General features: G+C 44.4%; 1 protein-coding gene across 5 annotated transcripts in view; it reads left to right on the forward strand.

Moving 5' to 3' along the window:
• Positions 1-22,765, forward strand: part of LOC147460747 (putative ABC transporter C family member 15) — an 84,881-nt gene that overhangs the window by 24,731 nt on the left and 37,385 nt on the right. For all 5 annotated transcript variants that reach the window (XM_086508447.1, XM_086508446.1, XM_086508443.1 and 2 more), the window contains exons 3-4: positions 23-109; positions 199-843. In XM_086508447.1, the coding sequence (XP_086364573.1) occupies positions 23-109; positions 199-843 (732 nt within the window). The remainder of the gene's footprint in view (positions 1-22; positions 110-198; positions 844-22,765) is intronic.

Genomic DNA, 22,765 nt, shown 5'->3' on the forward strand with positions numbered 1-22,765 from the left:
TTTAGAGATACATGTCAAGCAGAAATGCATACTGGATTTGCTGAAGCAAAAAACTGTGTTATATGTCACACATCAAGTGGAATTCTTGCCCGTGGCAGACAACATTCTGGTACTACTTTCATAAGTTTTATTTGTGTACCTTTGTGTAAGGACAACATGCATGCTTGCAGGTGAATGATTTGTCAATTGTTCTTCTAGGTGCTGGATGGCGGGATTATCAATCAAGCAGGAAAGTTCAACGAGCTCATACAATCTGGTGCTAAATTTTCAGAGCTGATCGGAGCTCACTTAAGGGCACTTAAAAGCGTTGAAAATAGAGATCGTTCAAAGGCAATAGAGGAAAATTTAGATGGAATGGAGATGTTTTTCGAGGAAGGTGCAACGGAGATACGTGGGAGTGTTACAGAGCCAGAAGATCCTGATGTACATATTGATTCCAAGGGTTTGAAGCAGCTTGTACAGGAAGAAGAAAGAGAAATGGGCAAAGTGAGGCCAGAGGTATATTGGTCTTTAGCAACGGCTGTATATGGGGGTGCCCTTGTTCCTTTCTTGCTTTTGGCCCAAATTTTGTTTCAGGCCCTACAGATTTCCAGTGATTATTGGATGGCATGGGCTACTCCAGCAAACTTGAAAGAGAGTTCAAAAGTTAGTAGCAAAGTCCTCCTTGGAATATACCTAGGGTTGGCAGCTGCAAGTGCACTTTGCATCCTAGCAAGAGTTCTGCTTTTAGCATTTACCTCACTGAAAACAGCACAAAAGTTCTTTGTCAACATGCTACATTCTGTGTTTCATGCGCCGATGTGTTTCTTTGATTCCACTCCATCCGGCCGTATACTCAATCGAGTAATCTCTCTCTCTCTCTCTCTCACACACACACACTTTTTTTTTGTAAATCGATTCGATTAATTTACTAGTGGGAAACCTCGAAGCAAGGAAAACCCACCGAAAGGGTAATATACAAGGGGAAGAACACAGAACTACTCAGCTGTACAGAGTAGCTAGAAACGTTCATAGGAAAGCCGTTGTATCTCTACAGTGATATCACCAACTTCCAAAGCAAAGTGTAACGATTGCCTAAGAGAAAGCTTGAAGAGTGGGAACGGATCTGCATGAGTACAATGGAACATGTAAGCATTACGCTGACGCCACAGGGTCCAATAAGCCGAGTATCTGACCCACATGAAGAAGACCGCAAAACGCTGCAGTGTCGGTGAGAAAATGCCAAATGCCCAGCACCTTTTGTGAAAGACAACCCTAGGAAAATGGAGCTGCATACAAGCCGATACATGGCGAATGAAGTCCCTAGTAATGCAGCAATCCCACAACAAGTGGCAAATATCCTCTTCTGCAGAGGAGCAACGGATGCAAGAAGAGGGGCGAATCTGACGCGCCTTAAGAAAAGTGCCGACTGGAAGCACTCCAAGCAAACAGCACCAGAGAAACAGTCGCTCCTTCAAAGGCAAATGGCTTTTCCACAAGGCAGAGAGAAGCTTCCTTCACCAAAGATCAGATTTGTGATTGTGCCAAAGGGCATTACAATGATCAGCAAGCCACGACTGAGGTAGAAGAAGAGCATAAATTGACCGGCAGAAATATCTCGAAAAGGCGTTTCCCGAAGAACCCAATCATCACCATCAGGTAAAGGTGAAACATGCAAAAAGTCGAGCAACATGCTTTGAAGTTCTCTCCAAAACCGACAGTAATGCATATCCCAATCTAAAACGGCGACCGGCGAAGGGAAACGCAAAAGTATATCCGGCCTCATCAACTACATCCTCAACCACACGAATGCCACGACTAGAGAGAAAGTAAGCCTGGCAAGGGGAGCGGTCTACCAGAGTAAGAGAGAATGCCCGACTCCAGTGGAGACTCTCCAAACGAATCGAATCACCTTCCTGCCGAGGATTCTATGAAAGATGAATCGTGACCTCTATCCAGGCAGATACCTAAGTGGAAGCAAGAGGAAAACCAGGAATATGCCCTTCCATCTTGCCAAAAACCACCTCCCAGATAGATGGTTGCCAATGGCCAAAAGAGGAAGTGACAACTTGCTGACCGAGGTATGCAAACATCAGAGTCCAAGGCTGAATTTGTTGCACAACCCATCTATGAGTACCTTCTTTACCATTGAGAAGGTAAAGATGGACATTGACAGGATGAGGACTAGGAGGGCATATGATCATGATGGTTTAGTAGCGGAGCACTTTATACATGCTACAGATATGGTGGCAGAGGTTCTTGCAGTTCTGTTCAATCGTGTCATGTGTGAGTTTCTACTTGAGACTTGGAGACTGTCTACTTTTGTGCCTATCTTCAAGGCAGGTGATCCGACAGAGCCTAGAAACTACTATACTATTATGATTGGACACACATTGACACGGTTGTATGCATCTATCCTTTAGCAACAATTGAGTAGACAGGCAGAGTGAGGGCATACAAGTAGTAGGACATGCCGGTTTCAGGAGAGGCTTCTCCATTCTTGACCATATTCTGACACTTTGAGCCATTATTGAGGAGGGTAGAGTACATGGAAGAAGGATTTATTGTAGCTTTGTGGATTTCTGCAAAGCATTTGACATGGTGCCCAGAGAAGATTGATGCGTAGACTACAGGATATGGGAGTGCCCATTGAGTTGATTTAGGGGATCAAGGCTCCATACAAATCAGTGTTGGGACATGTTGGCACTTTAGAGGGGATTTTCGCAAAGCATTTGACATGGTGCCCAGAGAAGATTGATGCGTAGACTACAGGATATGGGAGTGCCAATTGAGTTGATTTAGGAAATCAAGGCTCCATACAAATCAGTGAAAGGACATGTTCGCACTTTAAAGGGGATACTTAAATAGTTCACTCCACTTTTGGAATGAAACAATGTTGTCCATTGTCTCCTGCTATATTTGGTATGAATATAGATGAGGTTTCTGATTACATTGACAAAGAGGGTGGTAGGGGTGCCCAACTGGTAGGGACATGGATTCCATTGTTATTATATAGATGAGGTTTCTGATTACGTGGACGGAGAGGGTGGCAGGAGTGCCCAATTGGTAGGGACATGGATTCCATTGTTATTATATAGATGAGGTATGTGTATAGATGAGGTTTTTGATTACGTGGACAGAGAGGGTGGCAGGAGTGCCCAACTAGTAGGACGTGGATTCCATTGTTATTATATGATGATGACATTGTGTTGATCTCCGACTCACCGAAGGGTATGCAACGACATTTGGATGCATTACATAGCTTTGCGGAGGATAGTGGATTGTCTGTAAACCTTGGTAAAAGCAAGGTTAAGGTTATGGTGTAGTGGATCATGAGACCAACACCTACATTTACTTATGGTTAGGAGACTGTGGACTACAGAGATGCATACTTAACTTAGGGTAGTCTTCATTGGGCCAAGGTTTTCTTTGAAAAGAGCAGCAGAGACTAGACTGACTAAAGTGTATGCGGCCTTGGGAGGAGGATTGGAGAGGATGTGTTCATAGGTTCAGTTCGAGGAACCCTGAACAACTTTGATACCTTGGTAGCTTTAGCTATGATCTATGGGGTTCAGGTTTGGGGACCTTTTTTGGGTCATGATGGGTGGAGAGGTATGGAGAGGCCCTTGGTATCTATGATCTCTTGGCTGATTAGAGCCAAGGCCTCCGTGCCACATAAGATCATTAGAGAGGAGTTAGCAGTCTCCCCTATGGAGATAGAAGTGCTTACCAGATCAATCTCCTTTATACACACCTTATGGGATACTACTAGAGACAGATATGCCAGATTGACCCTTGAGTCCTCCAGACAATTAGCTTTACAAGGGGACACATCATGCTGGTATGCACAAGTGTCATCATGGTTCCATATACATGGCTTCAACATGGACAACTGCCTTCCTTCCAATACTCCCTTGATGCACCATCGCTGTCTCTTACATGGGTGGAGATTACTTGACTCATTCGCCAAGACTTAACCCAATTGGACACCAGGAGGACATGGATAGAGCTGACACAGCAGTTGGGCACGAAGATGGCTTCTATAGAGACCATCTTATCCAGCTCACATGAGATGGACTCGTGATTCGATCCAGCTATATGGTACACATCTATCTCATGGGTTATGGTCATAGTCACAGGGGACGCCCTTTTTCGGGCTTCCCGTCCCCACTTTTCCGTCCCGCCCTCTTTTTTACACTAAAAATCCATTTGAGCCACGTCCCCCATCCCGGAATGCGTCCCTTGTGACTATGGTTACGGTGTGCCATTGGTCAGATACGAACATCTTGACACTAGCTCGAGATTGAGATTGGTAGATCAGAGGGATACCAACAGCTAGTAGGATATGCCGCCTATGCCATATAGAGCCAGAGACGGAGGTGCATTATATATATCAATGCACAATGTGTTACGAGATACGGGGCCGCTTCCACTGTCTATTGAGAGGGAGCTTTAGACCCTTCTCCAGAGTCATGAGCTATTAGGACAAGAGATGTCTTGGACTGTGTCTACTTGAGTTACACACACTGAGATAGTTTATTGAGGAGATCTGGCAAGAGACAATCCAGAGACAGATTACTGATTTCTTCACACCAGACACTAGACAGATAGAGGAGTAGCCACCACTACAAAGCTCAGCGCATACTCACACTTACGGTACTTCTATTGATCGAGCATTGGAGCTAGGGAGATCGAGACGCCCACGACTGGTGAGAGGAGCTCACAACATCGACAGAGAATAGAGCAGAGGATTCAAGCCATACTATGTCTACATCCAAAGTACAGATGAGGATGGATTCATCACCCATTATATCACCCTCTTGTATTGGGCACCCATTGTATCAGTGGTCACACATACCCCACACAGTTCTGGCTAGTAGCAGTTCTAGATTCATTTTAGTATCTCTTTTTTTTTGTACCAAGACATGGTATCAGATTCACCAATTTGTAATGGATTGGTCTTATAGGTCATTTTGGCCTTTTGAAGACATTAATATATCATTTCATCTCTCTCAATAGCGCGCAATAGAGATAGAAACAGGTCACGAATGTGGGCTTGAAAGGTAGTCCACAGGGTATGCAAGGCAGCACACAAGGCCTATGGGGCCGTGTGCAAGGTACATCAAACCCTAAACGCGTGACATTCTGCTGTTCGAACTCTAAACGCGTGTTAGTTTGTAGATCGATAATTTCCTCGCTCCCAAATCGAACGGCATCCTACATCAGATTTGGGTGCTCTAAACCTTTGCCCTCGGAATTTTTAATAAGTTGAGGGGTAGCTTAAGCAAGGGTGCTCCTTAGGCAAAGGCACGGGGGACTCTCCTATGATGGACCAACCAGACATTATCAGAGATCCAGATGCATATCAAACCCCTCCCAAAGCAAAGGTTACATTTAGGAAGAAAAGTTGGGACAACACATTATCGCCCGGTTCTTTCAGAGCAGAGAAACTATCCAGGGTAAAGGATGACCTAATATTTGAGAAGGTAAGACGGGGTTGAACCTTATGAGGGGAGACATTGAGAAAGAGATGTATGCAACTGTGGAGAATTATAGAAATGCTATGTATGCATATATGAGGAAAGAGATGGACAAAGAGATGCTCGAAAGCGTGGTGAGATGTACATGGCACTGAAACGGGATATGCAAGCTATTGTGAGGGCAGAGGTGCAGGTAATGGAAGCTGTATGTTAGATGATGCTATTGCTGCTAGTGAATTGTGAAAATTAGACATGGAAAGACGTATAAGTGCAAAAGATACATTGATTGAGGACATATGTAGGGATGGGGATGTGATTCTCCTAGGGGTCTATGATACCTCAGAGGAGATGTTAAGAGAGTTGGATGCCTGTGATATGGAATTGGCCAGGTGCTCACAGGATGTGGTGCATAATGAGTATGCGAGATATTTGATAGACATGGGGACTGCACATGTACTTGCCATCTTGAATGGCCTACAGAGATTTCCGGCAGCGAATGGTTCACTTGTTTTCTCACAGACATGGGGCTAGCACGGTGGACTATGCTATGGCTCAACCCAATTTTCCACCATCTATTAATGATTTACAGTCGGCCCCAGGCCTGTTGGGGTAGGTCCGTTGGCCCAGGCATCTACGCATACTCGATACACTTTTACATCGAAGATTTAGTTTGTCTACGTGGATAGTATCAACAGACGCTTGGCCACAGAGGAGTCGAGACACCCATTAGAGGAGCTTCTTGAGAGATTGATAGAGACTTTACATGATGGAGCAGTAGAGGCATACCTGCACACCCAACCCGGGCACAAACGACGTTTTGGGAGTATGCCTTAGAAAAGTGGGTATAATGAGGAGTGTAGAGAGACGAGAGCTACACTCTTGAGAGAGGCTATCACAAATTGATGACGTGGCATGACCACCGCGGACAGAGAAGATGACGTGGCACGAGCAGGAACAATACGGCTGATGACATGGCACCCAGATTTTGCGTTGGCTGTTGACGTGGCAGAATAGTACGGATTTTCATGATTTGCGCTGATAATGCAGCCTGTATGGATTTTCGCAACTTGCGCTTGTGGCTTTTCCGCCAGTTTTTGGGACCAATCGCTTTTGGACCAATTGTTTTTGAGTTTAACTACTTTTGGGGCTTTGCTTTTGGCATCCCTTGTAAGAATAAAAGGAGCCCAAGGGCCTCACTCTTGAGGGCATCTGGATGCAGAGTCTTAGAGCTGAGGACCCGCGAGAGTTGTATTTTGATCAAGCATTAATATAAAAGAAATACAGAAAGGGGCGCCAGTCTTTGGGGCCAATCTCTCTAGGCACGGAGCTACGTCGGGCCGTGTCGACCAAATTAAACTATTGTGTCGGATCTCGTCTTGGGGGTGACCAAGACTGTGACAATGGTATCAGAGCACGGTCGATTTCTCTTCTATTGGGAAATCCGATCCTTCTTCTCACGACACACATGGATTCATGGAAGAATCAAACGACTCCCCTTGCCACCTTGAAAATGGGAGGCGGTATGGAAAATTCAAGTGGATTAGCAGAGAACGAGTATGGGCCACCTCGCCCTACACAGTATCAACTCATGGAGATGCAATGTCAATATCATGAAGTGTGCAAAGCAAATGCTCCAGTTTTCCAAGGACCCACAATATGCCAAATTTTTGATCCGGCACCTGATGGATGAAGTGTATACTCATTGACAGAAAGCCATTGAATCACCAATAAAACTGGCAGTCAAGAAACCTCCTACTCCAAGGATGTTTACTGAAGATGAACTCGAGCACATTGTCGAAAAACGAGTCAACCAACTATATGGGTCAAAGGAGAAAGTAACTAAAGAAACGTAACAAGGGAATTGACTTCCCTGGTTACTTGGGCCGAAAATCTTCTTTTGAGAAAGTAAGAAAACAGAAGAAGTGTCTACACTTCAAAGCATTGTCCAGCTCGTCCTAATCTTCTTCTGACAGCTCGGACAGCTCATCCTTTTCTGACTGGAGTGATGAGGACAGAAAGGGTAAGAAACGACGAACGAACTATACGTTTTATTCAAAAAGGAAGCACTTTTATAGAGCTAATCAACATGATTTTCGTGACGACAAGGGCAAGAAGGCCAAGGAAGTCAAAGAGGGTGGACAAGCAGTAAAGTTTGAAACTTTCTTAGGGTTTTGAGATGCTCCTAAAGCTTTAGCCTTTATCCAACAGTTTGATATAGCATTTTCTGGAGGCCGCTATACAGAGCACTCCAAGATTAGACGGGCAGCATCCTTTTTGAAGGCAATGCACGGACATGGTGGTCCATTCTTTTGTTATGAAAAGAAGCACCAACAGAGTGGCTAAAATTCAAGAAACTTTTTATTTCTTCATGGCTCACTCAAGAGTACGAACGAGATGTGAGAACAGATTGGAACCACCTTCGGATGATCAGGGTTCACACTTTGGATGATTACTGTGAAAGATTTGAAATACTTTCCTTCCGGCCTCTTCTTTCAAGAAGATCAGTTTTAAAGAGCAGATTGAACGATTTTGTTGTGGACTTCCCAAAGAAGTTCGACACTATTGCCTTGAGAAGAAGTCAGAGTCCATTCAACAATTGATGGGACATGCTAAGCAGGGATGCATTCGGGTAACTTGACTTACCCACTGGATGAACCTTCAACAAGTCAGACGAGAGACAGATACCCAATCTCGACTAACAGAAGAACAGAGAGACACGATATCGACTGACATATGACCAGAGAGATGAATATTTCAAAGCAGGAAAGTGTTTTGAATGCGGAGAACAAGGACATATCACTGCACGATGCCCCAACAAGGCACAAGAATAAGGATGACTGACAAATGGAAAATACTTTGGGACGAGGAGATACTCGTTTCCAGAATAGATTTTTGATAGAAAATTATGGATGAATTAGCATTATGAATTTATGAAATAAGACTTTTTTGGAAGGTGATTTTGAATATTTGGATGAAACCAATATTGTATGGAACACGATTATGAATGAGATGATGATGATGGCTTTGGAGAAGTGATAGCTCTCGGATGAACCTGAAATGAAAAAGATTGAGAAGATACTCGTTCCGGAATAGATAGTGGCTTTCCAAGACAGGAAAGAGAAAGGTAAAGTGAACGGTGGTTCTTAGTTAAGAACCATTTGGCATTATATGCGAAATGGATGATACACAGAGAGAAGCGCTCGCTACTACTGCTGTACGTGCCCTCCTCTCCCCGCCATCGTTGATGTCCCCCCCTTCGCCCTCGCGCTGTCGCTGCCTTGCACGCTGGTGTTGCCAGCTCTCGCGCGCAGACAGCCTCCCATGCTTGCTCAACCGCCCTCGCGCGCCTGCCCCCAGCTCGCGTATTTGCCCTCTCGCACTAGTCCCTCCCCCCCCGCCCCCTCCCTGCCCCAGCTCGCTGCATACAGCTTCCCCACCCCGTTTCTCCCTTGCAGAGCCCCCCCCTTGCCGTCGGTTCCTCCTTCTGCCTCGACCCTGAGGGCCTCTCCTTCGCAGTCGCAGCTTCTTGGAAGTCGTTTGGCTCTTATCATTCGCCCCACTCATAGTAGTAGACACAGATGGAGGCTCTTGCTCTATCCTAGAGGGACTCTCTAGAAGCCCCCCTCGCCCGACCCTTCAGAGCCCACCATCCGACTTGCTCTCTCGCCAATAGAGCAAGCAAGCCTGGCCGCAGAGAGAGCGCGTCTCCAAGTGACTTCCGTCATCTGCAAGATCATCGGTACCCGACCTAGCAGAGCAAAGGTGCGTGATCTTCTTCAAGCCCGCCTTTTAGCAGAGGTGGGCAAGATTCTCGATGTTGAGTTTCTCGGGCGTGGCTACTACCAAATAGAGTTTGAGACTCCCAAGATGGCGTCCAAGGTCATTGCGATGAGCCCCCTGGCCATCCGGGTAGTTCGTGTAAAGTGTGAGTCAAGGAGAGGAGAGTGGAATTATCCCACATGTTGTGGAGCAAGGCTATAGAGCTACTTAAAAGCTCATTTCATGAATGAATAAACACAACTCTATTTTGCACTACATGCTTGTCTATGGTAAGCTTATGCTAAGCTAAGTCAATACTCAAGACTGTGTTTATGAGTCCAAGCTAATTCTATCTTGGAATCTAATTCACTTGAGTGATAATCTTGCTTACACTCACACACTTGCACTATGTTTCTCTTTCATCCACCCTAGCTAGCATGATTCAATTCCTAACAATTGGTATCAGAGCCACGATTATGCTAGCTAAGTTTGCTATTATGCACTTGCATGTTTGTACAATTAGCATTCATTAATCATCATTAACTAGATCCATTAGGTCTGCTCTTCTATTGCACATCTCATGCCTAATTAGTATTACATTGGCTAGCATGAGCATGTTCTTGAGTTAAAGACTCTTGGGCCACTACTCACTGGCCAATTGTAAGCCTAATTAGCATTAGAGTGCATTAATTTAGCCAACAGGAACTTGCATTTTGAATTCAAAAGCTGCTACTTATTTTAGCAAAATTAGCATTTGCAATTGATGTGTGTGCGTAGCTTGTCGGAGAACTTTCAATCAAGCCGATCCGCACTAACTTTAAGCTAAACTTCGTTGATTAACACTTTGAACAAACCTCGAGCTCTAAATCTCCATTCTCTGTTTTTCTTGCAGAACTGAGCTTCAAAAAAGTGTGTGTGTGTGTGTGCCTATGGGAACATTTAATGCTCAATCCCCTTTTTTGTAGGTCACCACTTCAAGCCCACGAGAAGACACCCTAAATAAGGTTCTTTTTTGTTTTTTGCTCAAAGGGGAAGGCCTTTTGGGCTCACACGTGGGCGGGCAACTGGCGGATCTGAAGACAACACTCAGCTAAAGTCTATTCCACTTTCGGGTCCGGCCGGACGCTCACCCCTCGCCTGAATGACGCTCTCGTCACCGTCCGGTGGTTCCTCACGCGACCGATTGCGCCGGTTTTGGCCTTTTGCTGCATCCGCCGTCCGATGGTTGCAGTTCCCCGCGCGCTCAACCATTCTTAACAAAGCTTTCGGGTCTGCCCCTATGGGCCCCCCCTTCCCACGCCCCTGAAGCACTCAAACTCTCAAAGGGAGTGCCTTTACTTTTGGCCCCCCTTTGCCCCAAGGCTTCCCACAAGGACACAATCCCGCGAGCCTCTAGCAAGAATCAGCCCGTCCTACATCAAAGCTTCAACAAAAGGATCGAAGGCAACCCTGTCAAGATTTGAAACTTCAAAGATCTTACCAAGGGCTCTCTCCCACAAGAAAAATTCTACAAGCAGAAGGCTTCAAGGGCAATTTCCTGTACATAACTCTCAGGAACTCCAAGTGGAGGGCATTTTTCAAAACACCACCAATCAAAACAAGGTCACTACCTCCTTGTGAAGAGGAGCTTTACAAAAGGATCTCTCTCTCTCTCTCTCTCCTACAATTAAACCCTAAAATCATTGCAACCAAGCACGACAACTTGCCAATAAAATTTTTCAAGGGCTATTTGTTCTCGTGTAAAGAGGTAGACACTGGCTAGGAGAATCTCCTAAGCTAAGACCCCTCTATATTAGCACAAATGGGGAACAAGGGAATAGAAAAATTCAATGGGGAAGGGTTTCATACCTGGCAAATGAAGTTAAGAGATTACCTATTGAAAAAATGTTTACGGTCTGTCATCAGCACTGCCTTGGAGCAACAAACCGAACCCGATGGAGTGCACACTAGGGCAACTACACTCATAGCAAGTGCACAGAATTTGGCCAAAGACGAACAAGCGTTAGGAATCATCATCACCTCCTTGCATGACAACTATGTGCATTTCATAGACGAACGTAAACATGCACATGATTCCTTGGCATGTCCTAGAAAGTAATTTTGGAGCCAGGGCCAAAAGAAGTAAAGTTAATTTCAAAAGACAACTTTATAAAATCATTATGATTGAAGGGGAGGACATTGCTAGCCTAGTAAATAGGCTTAAAAGCATTGTCACGCAGCTCACGTACATCCATGTCGAAGTACCAGAAGACGACAAAGTAGCCGTATTATTAAGTGCACTTCCACCTTCTTATGACCACTTAGTCACAATTTTTGAAGAAAAAGAACCGGCTCCACCTTTCCAAGATGTCATGAACTCAATCCAAGCCGAAGAAAGAAAGCATAAAGGATCATTAACCTCATCAAAAGGGGTTTTTATCACAACATCCTCAAGGGGAAGATATTCGCCATCGACATCAACAAACGGAAGAAAGTGTTATGAATGTGGAAGAATGGGACACGTAGCGAAAGACTGCTACACAAACTAACCTTGCAACAAATGCGGTAAGAAGGGACACCCTCCTTCTCGATGCTACTCAAATGGAGGCAGTAGCAGTGGAGAAAACAGCAGCAGCAAAAGCCACGAAGGGAAGAGACCTATCAAAGGATCAACTCACATGGTAGAAGACAAAGAAGATAATGTCATAATAATCAATATCTAATTCTCCTAAATGATTTTCTCATATTAAACTGATCATTTAATGTGGGGAAGGCCAGGGGAGAAAAAGCTAGAATATTGGTTAAGCTAGGAGACCGGCCACAGTAGGGATCCAAAGGAGGGAAAATAGGGATCCAAAGGGGGGGCCATCTGCAAAAGAGCCATGTGCAACAATGGGCTAAAAAGACCCTAAGGTTCAGCCCATCAAAACTTCCAAAATGCTAAGGTTCCAAAATTCAAAGGTTGTGTCCAAAGGTCAACCCTAGGGAAAATTGGATGCTTTGTGTGTGCCCTAAAAGTCTTTGCACATCCCTACATGGGAGGGGGCAAGCCCTAAAGGTAGGGGATGAGAGAGAAAGCCACACACACACACACAGGCTCCCTTTACACAAAGGGAATGAGGGACACATGTCAGCTCCCTAGGCCAGATGCCCACAAGGTGTGCCCAATTTCTATTGGATGACCCTTGAAGTGGACCAATGAGAATTAAGCTAGAGTAAATCTAGTTTAATTAATTTAAAAACATTTAATAAAAGAACCAATGAGAATTAAGTCTCCTAGAAGACTATTGGGCAGTCTCCCAATGGGTCCAATGAGCATTTAGGAGCCCCATGGCTTGCCTGATTCCTATTGTCCACGAGGCAAAGGGGTCCAATGAGAGTTTAGTTTAATTATTTAATTACCTAAAGCTCTCACAAAAGGGGAAAGGGGGACACATGTCAGAAGGCTATCACTTATGCTGCTTAATTGTAATTAGCTTAACTTGGGGAGGGCCAATGAGGCTTCAGCAAGAGCAATTAGCAAGAGGGCTCGCCCAAGAGAGAGAGGGGGCTGAGTTTTGCAAGGCATTATCACACACACACTCACACAAGCTCATGTGTGAAGAAAGAGAAGACTATCTCTTCCCAAGCTTTAATGGAGAACTCATCACCTACTCCAAGCTTGTGAGATAGAAGCCTACATCAACACTCTCTTGGCATGTGGATGCAAATCCAACCAAGAGCCAAGCTTCAATGCATGCTCATCTCCTCTACCAAGCTAATTACTAAGCTAAGCTATGCTACATATGAGTGATTATGTGAGGAGATGTACATCTTTCTCGTAAGATGCTCCTTCTTCCTCTCAATCTACTCTCATACCCTGCTAGCTCTCACCATCTTCGAAGGTGTGTGAGGTCTTGGGTCTGAGAACGGGGATAATTCAAGTTGTGTTTGTTAAGTGTTTTGCTTAGTGCATGAAGTTTCCATCTTCATTGCACTAGCTAGTCTTGAAGGAACACAAAGAATTGTATTGTACAATGTCTCTCTTGATGGGAGAAACCATAATACAAAGACTTTTGGAGGGGAGACCGGCTCCATGAAAATCCGGTCCTCAATTGTTGTCAATAGCTTAATTTCTCTCTCTTTTGAAAGTATTGTCGATGCTATCTAACTAGGTGTTATGCTTTTTGTTGCTCTCTCCACCCAAGCACTCTTGTAATTCTCATTAGGAATCTATTCTAATGAAATGCCCACTATGTTCATGCTAATTTCCGCTACACATAAGTTATTAGGCCATTAAATGTTACATTGGTATCAAAGCTCAAGGTTTCTCTTTTCTTGCTCAAGAAGCGAGGTCCTCAAGCTAGCTACAAATGGTTGGTATTATTAATTGCCTGTGAGTAAGTAGAATAGGGATTTTTCAGCCTTGCAGTGCGCCTGCCTTCGTGCAGTTAACGGGGCATCACCATCGAGAGCTATGGTCTTAATAGTGGATTCCTACGGGGCTTGCCTACGGCTTAACCACTATTGAGTTATTAGAAGCTTGACAGGAGCCGGTGCTGTTTTGGTGTCGAAAGACCCTCTCTTCTATTCCTTGCAATTAATGGTATTCGAGCCGCGGGTACAGTAGCTTGAGTGCTTTTTCTAAAGGGGTAAAGAGGAGTAGCAACTAGGGCTTGAAGTGCCAAAGTACACCTAAAAAGTTTACACCTAAAAGTTGTTAGAATGGCTGACAATAGTAAAGAGAGTGAAATTAATGTTGATAACTTTGATTTTGCTTATGAGCAAGCTACTAATGATGCTTCAATGCTTGTTAACTATCTTGTTTCTAGGCTTCAACAAGCGATGGGCAATCCATCTCTCCAAAGTGAAGTGCAACGGTAGCTCCGTGCTCACGGGATTCTCCAAGCTCATCACCATGACGAGAGAACACCTAGGAAGCCTCCTTGTGAAACTACCAAAAGAGGTCTCTCTCCGATTCGGGAAGAAGAAGAGAATCCATACGAAGGGCTCAAGAATTTACTTCTTGATGATGCATCTCCTTCCCAAAGGAGAACTCAAGAGCCTCCACCGAAGGAACGAGAAAGAAGCGAGTCTCCCGCCACCTCGGCGGAGATGGCTCCACGAAGACGGCGGACTAAACGCTCTCCATCACCACCAAAGCGGAGAAGACCATCACACTCTTCTCCACGACATAATTCAAAGAGGGATGATAAAAAGCAAGAGAAGAAAAAGGCGAGAAAGAGGACACCCTCTTCTCCATCTTCTTCATCCTCTTCCTCTTATGAAAGCTATGGTGAAGACGACAAAGATCAAGACAAGAAAAAGGCGAGAACGAGGTCACCCTCTTCTCCACCTTCTTCAAATTCTTCACCTTCTGAAGAAAGTGATGGTGCAACCTTTGAACCATCAAAAAGAAGAGGCCATAGGAAATCCTATGCCGCATGGAAGAGGTCGTCCAAGTTGAAGAAATTCAAAGAGGGAGGGAAGAGCATCTCTTTCCTTACCTATGATGGTACCTTTGGTGCTACGGATCAAAGTCTTGGCCTTTATCCAACAATTCGATGCGGCGTTTGGAGATGAGGGCTTCAAGGAGTCCTCTAAGCTACGCCATGTAGCTATGCACTTTCAAAAGTCCGCCAGACAATGGTGGTCTAGCCTACGAGCCAACGGTGAAGCTCCACGAACATGGAATGCTTTAAGAGCTTCCATTATGAAGCAGTTTTTGGCCACCGATGCCAAAGACAAAGTACTCACCGAATGGCGAAGCTTAAAGCTCTCTCCCAATGAATCGATCCACAAATATGTAGACAAGTTTTGGGACCTACGACTCAAAGCCACTGTCTTCAAAAAGTTGGATTTTGGAGAGCAAAAGCAACAATTTTGTGCGGGCTTAACCGAAGAAATGGCGGAGTATGTCAACTCCTAAAGACCACGTACCATATCGGCGGTAATACACCACACTATGGTCGCCTCTCGAATCAATTTCCAAACGGGGGCAAAAAGAAATAATAAGCCCCTGGAAAACAAGGGTTCCAATGAGCCTAAGGGGAAGGACAATGTCCAAAAGTCTCCTAAGGGCAACTCCAACAAAGCTAAAGAGAAGGGAGTTTACAAAGGTAAGAATAAACTCTCTCCTGAAGAGCTTGAGCGTTATCGTAAGGATAACCGGTGTTTCAAGTACGGCGAACAAGGGCATGCGTACCGCGCTTGTCCCCAAAAGAACAACCGCCAAGATCCTCCTAGAGCTTCCTTGGTTGAAATCCAAGAGGAGGAGACTCACCAAACTCACCACAAAGGATCTCCTCTATGCCATGCTTGGGGAAAGGTAAGAGAACATGGTGCTTTTATTCTCTTTGACCCTGGTTCTACTCACAATTTTATATCTATAGAGTTGGCCACCAAGCTAGGAATACAATCCTACGAGATGGGAGATGTCCTACCCGCAGACAATGCCTTCAAGGGGCAAGAAGCTTCAGTCACTCCCTTAATCGGGAAATTGAGGCTTCATGTCCAAGGCTATGTGGACAAAGAGGACTTCTTTATCTCTCCTCTCAAGCATGAGGATGTAATCCTAGGGGCACCATGGTTTGACCGCCTGGCTGCCGATGTTAAATTTCCTGAAAGGAGAATCTCCTTTAAGTTCAGGGAAAAAGACATGTATATAGATGCTAAGGAAATGGGTAACACCATCCCCATTGTACATACACCAGCTTTTAACAAGTCAATAAAGAGCTCTATTTCCGTGTACATGATTTTTGTTAAAGACTCTCAAAATGAACCTAATGCTTTAGCAAAAGAAAATAAAAGCAACCAAAAGGAATTAGAGTTATCCAATTTTCTCAAGGGGTTTCAAGATGTTTTTATTGACGACATCCCTTGTGAGCTACCTCCTAAACGAGGTAATGATGACCATGCAATTGAACTTCTTCCAGGAAGTTCACCGCCTAATAAACCTCCTTATAGAGTTTCTCAAGCTCAACAAGAGGAGATTATGCGGCAAGTGTATGAGTTAGTTGAGAAGGGTATGGTTAGGCCAAGCTCATCTCCATTTTGCTTACCTGTGCTATTAGTGCAAAAGAAAGACGGCACATATCGTATGTGTGTCGACTATAGAGCACTAAATAGGATCACTATCAAGAATAGGTTTCCCGTTCCACGGGTAGAAGACCTATTTGATAAGCTACAAGGATCGACCTACTTCAGTAGGGTTGACCTAAAAAGTGGCTATCATCAAATAAGGATAGTTGATCAAGACATTGTAAAGACCGCATTTCGTACTACATTTGGTCTTTACGAATACATTGTCATGCCTTTTGGCTTGACCAATGCACCAGCCACATTCAACCGCTTGATGGAGAAGCTGTTCAGGCCTCATCGAACCTTCACCGGAGTGTTCTTTGATGATATTATCATCTACTCTAATTCATTGGAGGAACACAAGTAACACCTCCAGGTAATATTTCAAGTTTTAAGAGAGAATAAACTATATGTTAATCGAAAGAAAAGTGAATTTTTCTTGCAAGAGATTCAGTATTTAGGTCACATTATCTCTCAAGATGGCATCCAAATGGATCCATCCAAGTTAGAGGTAATAAAAGGATGGCCTAAACCAAGGAATCTTCATGAACTAAGAAGCTTCATAGGTATGTGTGCATACTATAGACGCTTCATAGAAAAGTTCTCACAAATTGCGGGACCATTACATGACCTAACAAAGAAAAGCGTTAGGTATACATGGTCTGCTAAGGAGAACAATGCTTTCGAAAAGCTTAAAGAAAAGCTTATCTCTCAACCTGTGCTTACACTACCGGATCTCTCAAAACCATTTGAGGTCCAATGCGATGCTTGTGGTGATTGCTTTGGAGCTGTTTTGCTCCAAGAAGAGCACGCCATAGGCTATGAGAGTCGAAGGCTCGACCCTGTTGAGCAAGCTCTAGGCATATACGAAAAGGAACTCCTTGCAGTTCTACATGCCTTAGACTCATGGAAGCACTATTTATTGGGGACTCCTTTCATTCTGCGAACGGATCACCAAAGTCTTAAGTACTTCATGACGCAGACCAAGCTCTCTGACAAACAAATGAGGTGGGCAAATTTCCTTTCGCAATTTCATTTTCATATTGCTCACATTGCTGGCAAGCATAATCAAGTAGCTGATGCACTCTCAAGACGGCCGAGAGTGAATGCGGTTTCCATAGAAACTCACAATGATCTATCTTCAATGATAGATGAGTATGCTATTGATCCCGATTTTAGAGATGTGATTTCAGCCCTTGCATTAGGGAAGAAAGAAGAACCATTTACTTTACAAGATGGTTATCTTCTCTATGGCAATAGACTATGCGTTACTAACTCACTACGTGAGAAAGTAATGTGTGAATCTCATGCTCCACCTTATGCGGGGCATAGAGGGATTCGGTCTACCTTAAAGGGAATTGAAACATATTTCTATTGGCCTACCATGAAAGTGAACATACAAGAGTATGTTTCCAAATGTGTGGTATGCCAAAAGACAAAATTTGATAGAGGGAAGCAACTTGGATTGCTTCAACCCTTGCCAATCCCTAATTCACCATGGGAGAGCATATCCATGGATTTTATCTTTGGATTGCCTAAGTCTATCCATGGGAATACGGGAATATGGACGATAGTAGACAGGTTTAGTAAACAAGATCATTTTATACCTGTCAAAAAGACTATCAAAGCCCATCAAATGGCAACCCTCTTTATTTCACAAATTTTCAAGTACCATGGCTTGCCCATGTCCATAGTGTCGGATAGAGATCCTAGAATGACCAGTAATTTCTGGAAGGGTCTCTTTGAGAATTTAGGAACAAGGCTAAACTTCTCTTCGGCCTATCATCCACAAACTGATGGCCAAAGTGAAATAGCTAACCTAACTATTCTCGATCTACTAAAAGCCTATGTAACGGAAGTAGATCAAAGATCCCAATGAGAGAAGTACTTACCCTTAGTGGAGTATGCTTACAATAACACTGTACATACTTCCACGGGAAAAGCACCTTTCGAGGTAATTGAGGGAAGATCAAAAAGTCCCTTGCTACTTAAGGTACATGGGAAGATCTTCGCTGCAGATGAGTATAGCCGAGACCTACAAGAATCTTTCCAAAAGATTAAGGATGCTATCTCTATCTCACAGCAAAGGCAAAAGGCTGCTGCTGACAAGCACAGAAGAGCCCAAGCCTTTAAAGAAAACGATTGGGTCTTGTTAAAGTTTCCCAAGGCTCGATTAAGGCACACAACGGGCAAGAATCCTACGGGTCACCAAAAGTACTATGCTAAACTAGCAAAAAGGTACTATAGTCCCTTTCACATTCTTAGGCCAATCAATGAGATGGCCTATCAACTCAAGTTGCCCAATCATTGGCTCATACACAATGCTTTTCATGTGAGCCTATTAAAGCCTTACAAAGGCGAAGCACCTCAAGAACCAACTATTGAAGACCCACCGGAGATCGAGGACCAAGAAGAGGTGCTGCAGCCCGAGTCCATTCTCCGACATGAAGACAAGGTACTAAGAGGCGGTAAGACTATCCGACGATATCTTATTAAGTTTAAGAATTATCCTTTTGAAGATGCTAGATGGATGCAAGGCATACAATTAAAGGATAACCTAAACCTTGTCAATGCTTACAATGCTTCCCAAGAGTAAGCAAATGTACAAAATGTTAAAAATGAACAAAATTTTTGTCTTATAAGACTCTCTTTTTCTTTATTTGTGCACAAAAATGAAGTAGTATGCATGCTTAGATCAAGTTTGCGGAGACGACGTCTCCCAAACACCAAGTAGAGCTTGTCACTCTACTATGGAAGACTGATAGGACTAATGTGCAGACATGCTTACGGCAGCCTCAAGCTCTCAAGCGCCAAATGGACTAGTCATCCATTGTGGAATGATGTCGTAGGGTAACATAGGGATCCTCTACCCGCTAAGAAAAGGACTCATAAACATGCTTTATCTTCTCTACACCATAGTCGAGGACGACTATGATTTCAAGAGAGAGGTAATGTCATAATAATCAATATCTAATTCTCCTAAATGATTTTCTCATATTAAACTGATCATTTAATGTGGGGAAGGCCAGGAGAGAAAACGCTAGAATATTGGTTAAGCTAGGAGACCGGCCACAGTAGGGATCCAAAGGAGGGAAAATAGGGATCCAAAGGGGGGGGCATCTGCAAAAGAGCCATGTGCAACAATGGGCTAAAAAGACCCTCAGGTTTAGCCCATTAAGACTTCCAAAATGCTAAGGTTCCAAAATTCAAAGGTTGTGTCCAAAGGTCAACCCTAGGGAAAATTGGATGCTTTGTGTGTGCCCTAAAAGTCTTTGCACATCCCTACATGGGAGGGGGCGAGCCCTAAAGGTAGGGGATGAGAGAGAAAGCCACACACACACACACAGGCTCCCTTTACACAAAGGGAATGAGGGACACATGTCAGCTCCCTAGGCCAGATGTCCACAAGGTGTGCCCAATTTCTATTGGATGATCCTTGAAGTGGACCAATGAGAATTAAGCTAGAGTAAATCTAGTTTAATTAATTTAAAAACATTTAATAAAAGAAACCAATGAGAATTAAGTCTCCTAGAAGACTATTGGGCAGTCTCCCAAGGGGTCCAATGAGCATTCAGGAGCCTCATGGCTTGCCTGATTCCTATTGTCCACGAGGCAAAGGGGTCCAATGAGAGTTTAGTTTAATTATTTAATTACCTAAAGCTCTCACAAAAGGGGAAAGGGGGACACATGTCAGAAGGCTATCACTTATTCTGCTTAATTGTAATTGGCTTAACTTGGGGAGGGCCAATGAGGCTTCAACAAGAGCAATTAGCAAGAGGGCTCGCCCAAGAGAGAGAGGGGGTTGAGTTTTGCAAGGCATTATCACACACACACTCACACAAGCTCATGTGTGAAGAAAGAGAAGACTATCTCTTCCCAAGCTTTAATGGAGAACTCATCACCTACTCCAAGCTTGTGAGATAGAAGCCTACATCAACACTCTCTTGGCATGTGGATGCAAATCCAACCAAGAGCCAACCTTCAATGCATGCTCATCTCCTCTACCAAGCTAATTACTAAGCTAAGCTATGCTACATATGAGTGATTATGTGAGGAGATGTACATCTTTCTCGTAAGATACTCCTTCTTCCTCTCAATCTACTCTCATACCCTGCTAGCTCTCACCATCTTCGAAGGTGTGTGAGGTCTTGGGTCTGAGAACGGGGATAATTCAAGTTGTGTTTGTTAAGTGTTTTGCTTAGTGCATGAAGTTTCCATCTTCATTGCACTAGCTAGTCTTGAAGGAACACAAAGAATTGTATTGTACAATGTCTCTCTTGATGGGAGAAACCATAATACAAAGCCTTTTGGAGGGGGGACCGGCTCCATGAAAATCCGGTCCTCAACTGTTGTCAATAGCTTAATTTCTCTCTCTTTTGAAAGTATTGTCGATGCTATCTAACTAGGTGTTATGCTTTTTGCTGCTCTCTCCACCCAAGCACTCTTGTAATTCTCATTAGGAATCTATTCTAATGAAATGCCCACTATGTTCATGCTAATTTCCGCTACACATAAGTTATTAGGCCATTAAATGTTACAATAAAGACGAGAACAGCCTTGTCTTTTATGAAGACCCATTTTGAAGATGCAGCCTCTCTACTTGTAGGGGAGGACTTTTATTTTCCTATGTGGATTTTATCATCCTGTGTGGACTTTGTCAGCCTGTGTGGATATTACCATCCTGTGTGGATACCAACTTATCATCCTGTGTGGATATTGCATCTTCAGTACTTTGTCATAGTCCAAACCTCAAGGGGAGGATTGTAAAGTGTGAGCTTTGTCCTAAAGTGTGAGTCAAGGAGAGGAGAGTGGAATTATCCCACATGCTGTGGAGCAAGGCTGTAGAGCTACTTAAAGCTCATTTCATGAGTGAATAAACACAACTCTATTTTGCATTACATGCTTGTCTATGGTGAGCTTGTGCTAAGCTAAGTCAATACTCAAGATTGTGTTTATGAGTCCAAGCTAATTCTATCTTGGAACCTAATTCACTTGAGTGATAATCTTGCTTACACACACACTCACACACTTGCACTATGTTTCTCTCTCAGCCACCCTAGCTAGCATGATTTAATTCCTAACAGTTTGGGCACATTTTCGACAGTGGCGCCATGGTTTCAACCGTTCTACCGATGTTCTTAGCGAGGAGGCATACCTGCTCATCTCAGTCTACTTCTTGGGCCTGAAGAGGGAGTACCTTTCGCTCTCTTCCACGATAGGCTCAGAGATTGGGACTATCCTCGAGACACCCCGCACGGTAGCCTCTGCAGCTGCCAAGGCGGCCGACATTCCCACAGTTCGTGTTTTGGTTCGGGACACCCACACTCTCCCAAAGGTCATCCTTCTACCTCGGGTGAGTGTTGGTTAGTTCTGTCAAAGCGTGGAGTAATCAAGCCTCCCGAATCAGTGTTTATTTGTCGTCAGATGGGCCATCTTGCGAAGGCCTGTTCACGGAGGAGACCCCGACCTTCACCTTAGGCTCGGCCCTAGCCTTCAAGGGCTGGCCAACAGCAGCAGCAGACAGAGTCACAGGGTACATGGGCAGAGCCACCCTCCGAGCCTGGGGCTCAAGCGGAAGAGGGTTGGCAGCATGTTTGTGGTCGGCGTCGACAGGGGCACCCACGCCAGCCTGGAACTGAGAGTGGCCTCCAAGCTCCAGTGCAGCAATAGTGGATTCCCACTCGGAACCGTTTTGACCCTCTTCAATAGGAAGAGGTTTTGTGGGGCTCTGCTTTTGGCATCCCTTGTACTCTTTAAATATGTGAGCAGGCCTCTCACAACTCAGAGCATCTGGACGCAGAGTCTGAGTGTGAGCGCCTGCCCGCACTCTTGTACTTTGAACACAGATTGATACAAAAAGAAATACCGAAAGGGGCGTCAGTCTTTGGGGCCAATATCTCTAGGCACGGAACTCTGCAGGGCGAGTGTCGAATAAATTGTGAACTGTGAATTGTTTTGAAGTGGTTATTTGGTGCTATCGCGGTAGATTCTTGACTTGGAGTGTCCAAGTCTGTTACACGTGCCTTCTCAAAACGTAAGAGCACCCAATCGTTCTCCTTCAATTTCCAATCGCGACGATGGCAATCTGCTGCCTTTTTCTGTCTTTCTTGAGATTTCTGCAAAGCCTCGCGGACCTTGGCAAAAGCCGTGTCCAAGTCACGCGTGTACTCATCGGCTTTAAAAATCTTATCTTTCGTGCTTAGGAAGGGTGGAACCTCCCTAGCACCTTCAATAATCTCGAATGGCGCCTTCCCCGTCGGAGAGTGTATCGTGTTATTGTAGGCAAATTCCACCAAAGGTAAATACTTTTCCCATTGAGTCTTCTAATCCGAGATGTAAGACTTCAATAAATCTAGTACCATTGAATTGGCAATCTCAGATTGCTCGTCAGTCTGCGGTGGAAAGATGACGAGAACTGCAACGCTTTGCCAATGTTCTTCCAAATAGCCTTCCAAAACAAACTCGTGAATCTGGGGCTCCTGTCGGAGACAATCGTCTCGGGTGTGCCA

Source organism: Adiantum capillus-veneris, chromosome 3 (genome assembly GCF_014529385.1).
Source record: "Adiantum capillus-veneris isolate H3 chromosome 3, ASM1452938v2, whole genome shotgun sequence".
Classification (NCBI taxonomy): Eukaryota; Viridiplantae; Streptophyta; class Polypodiopsida; order Polypodiales; family Pteridaceae; genus Adiantum; species Adiantum capillus-veneris.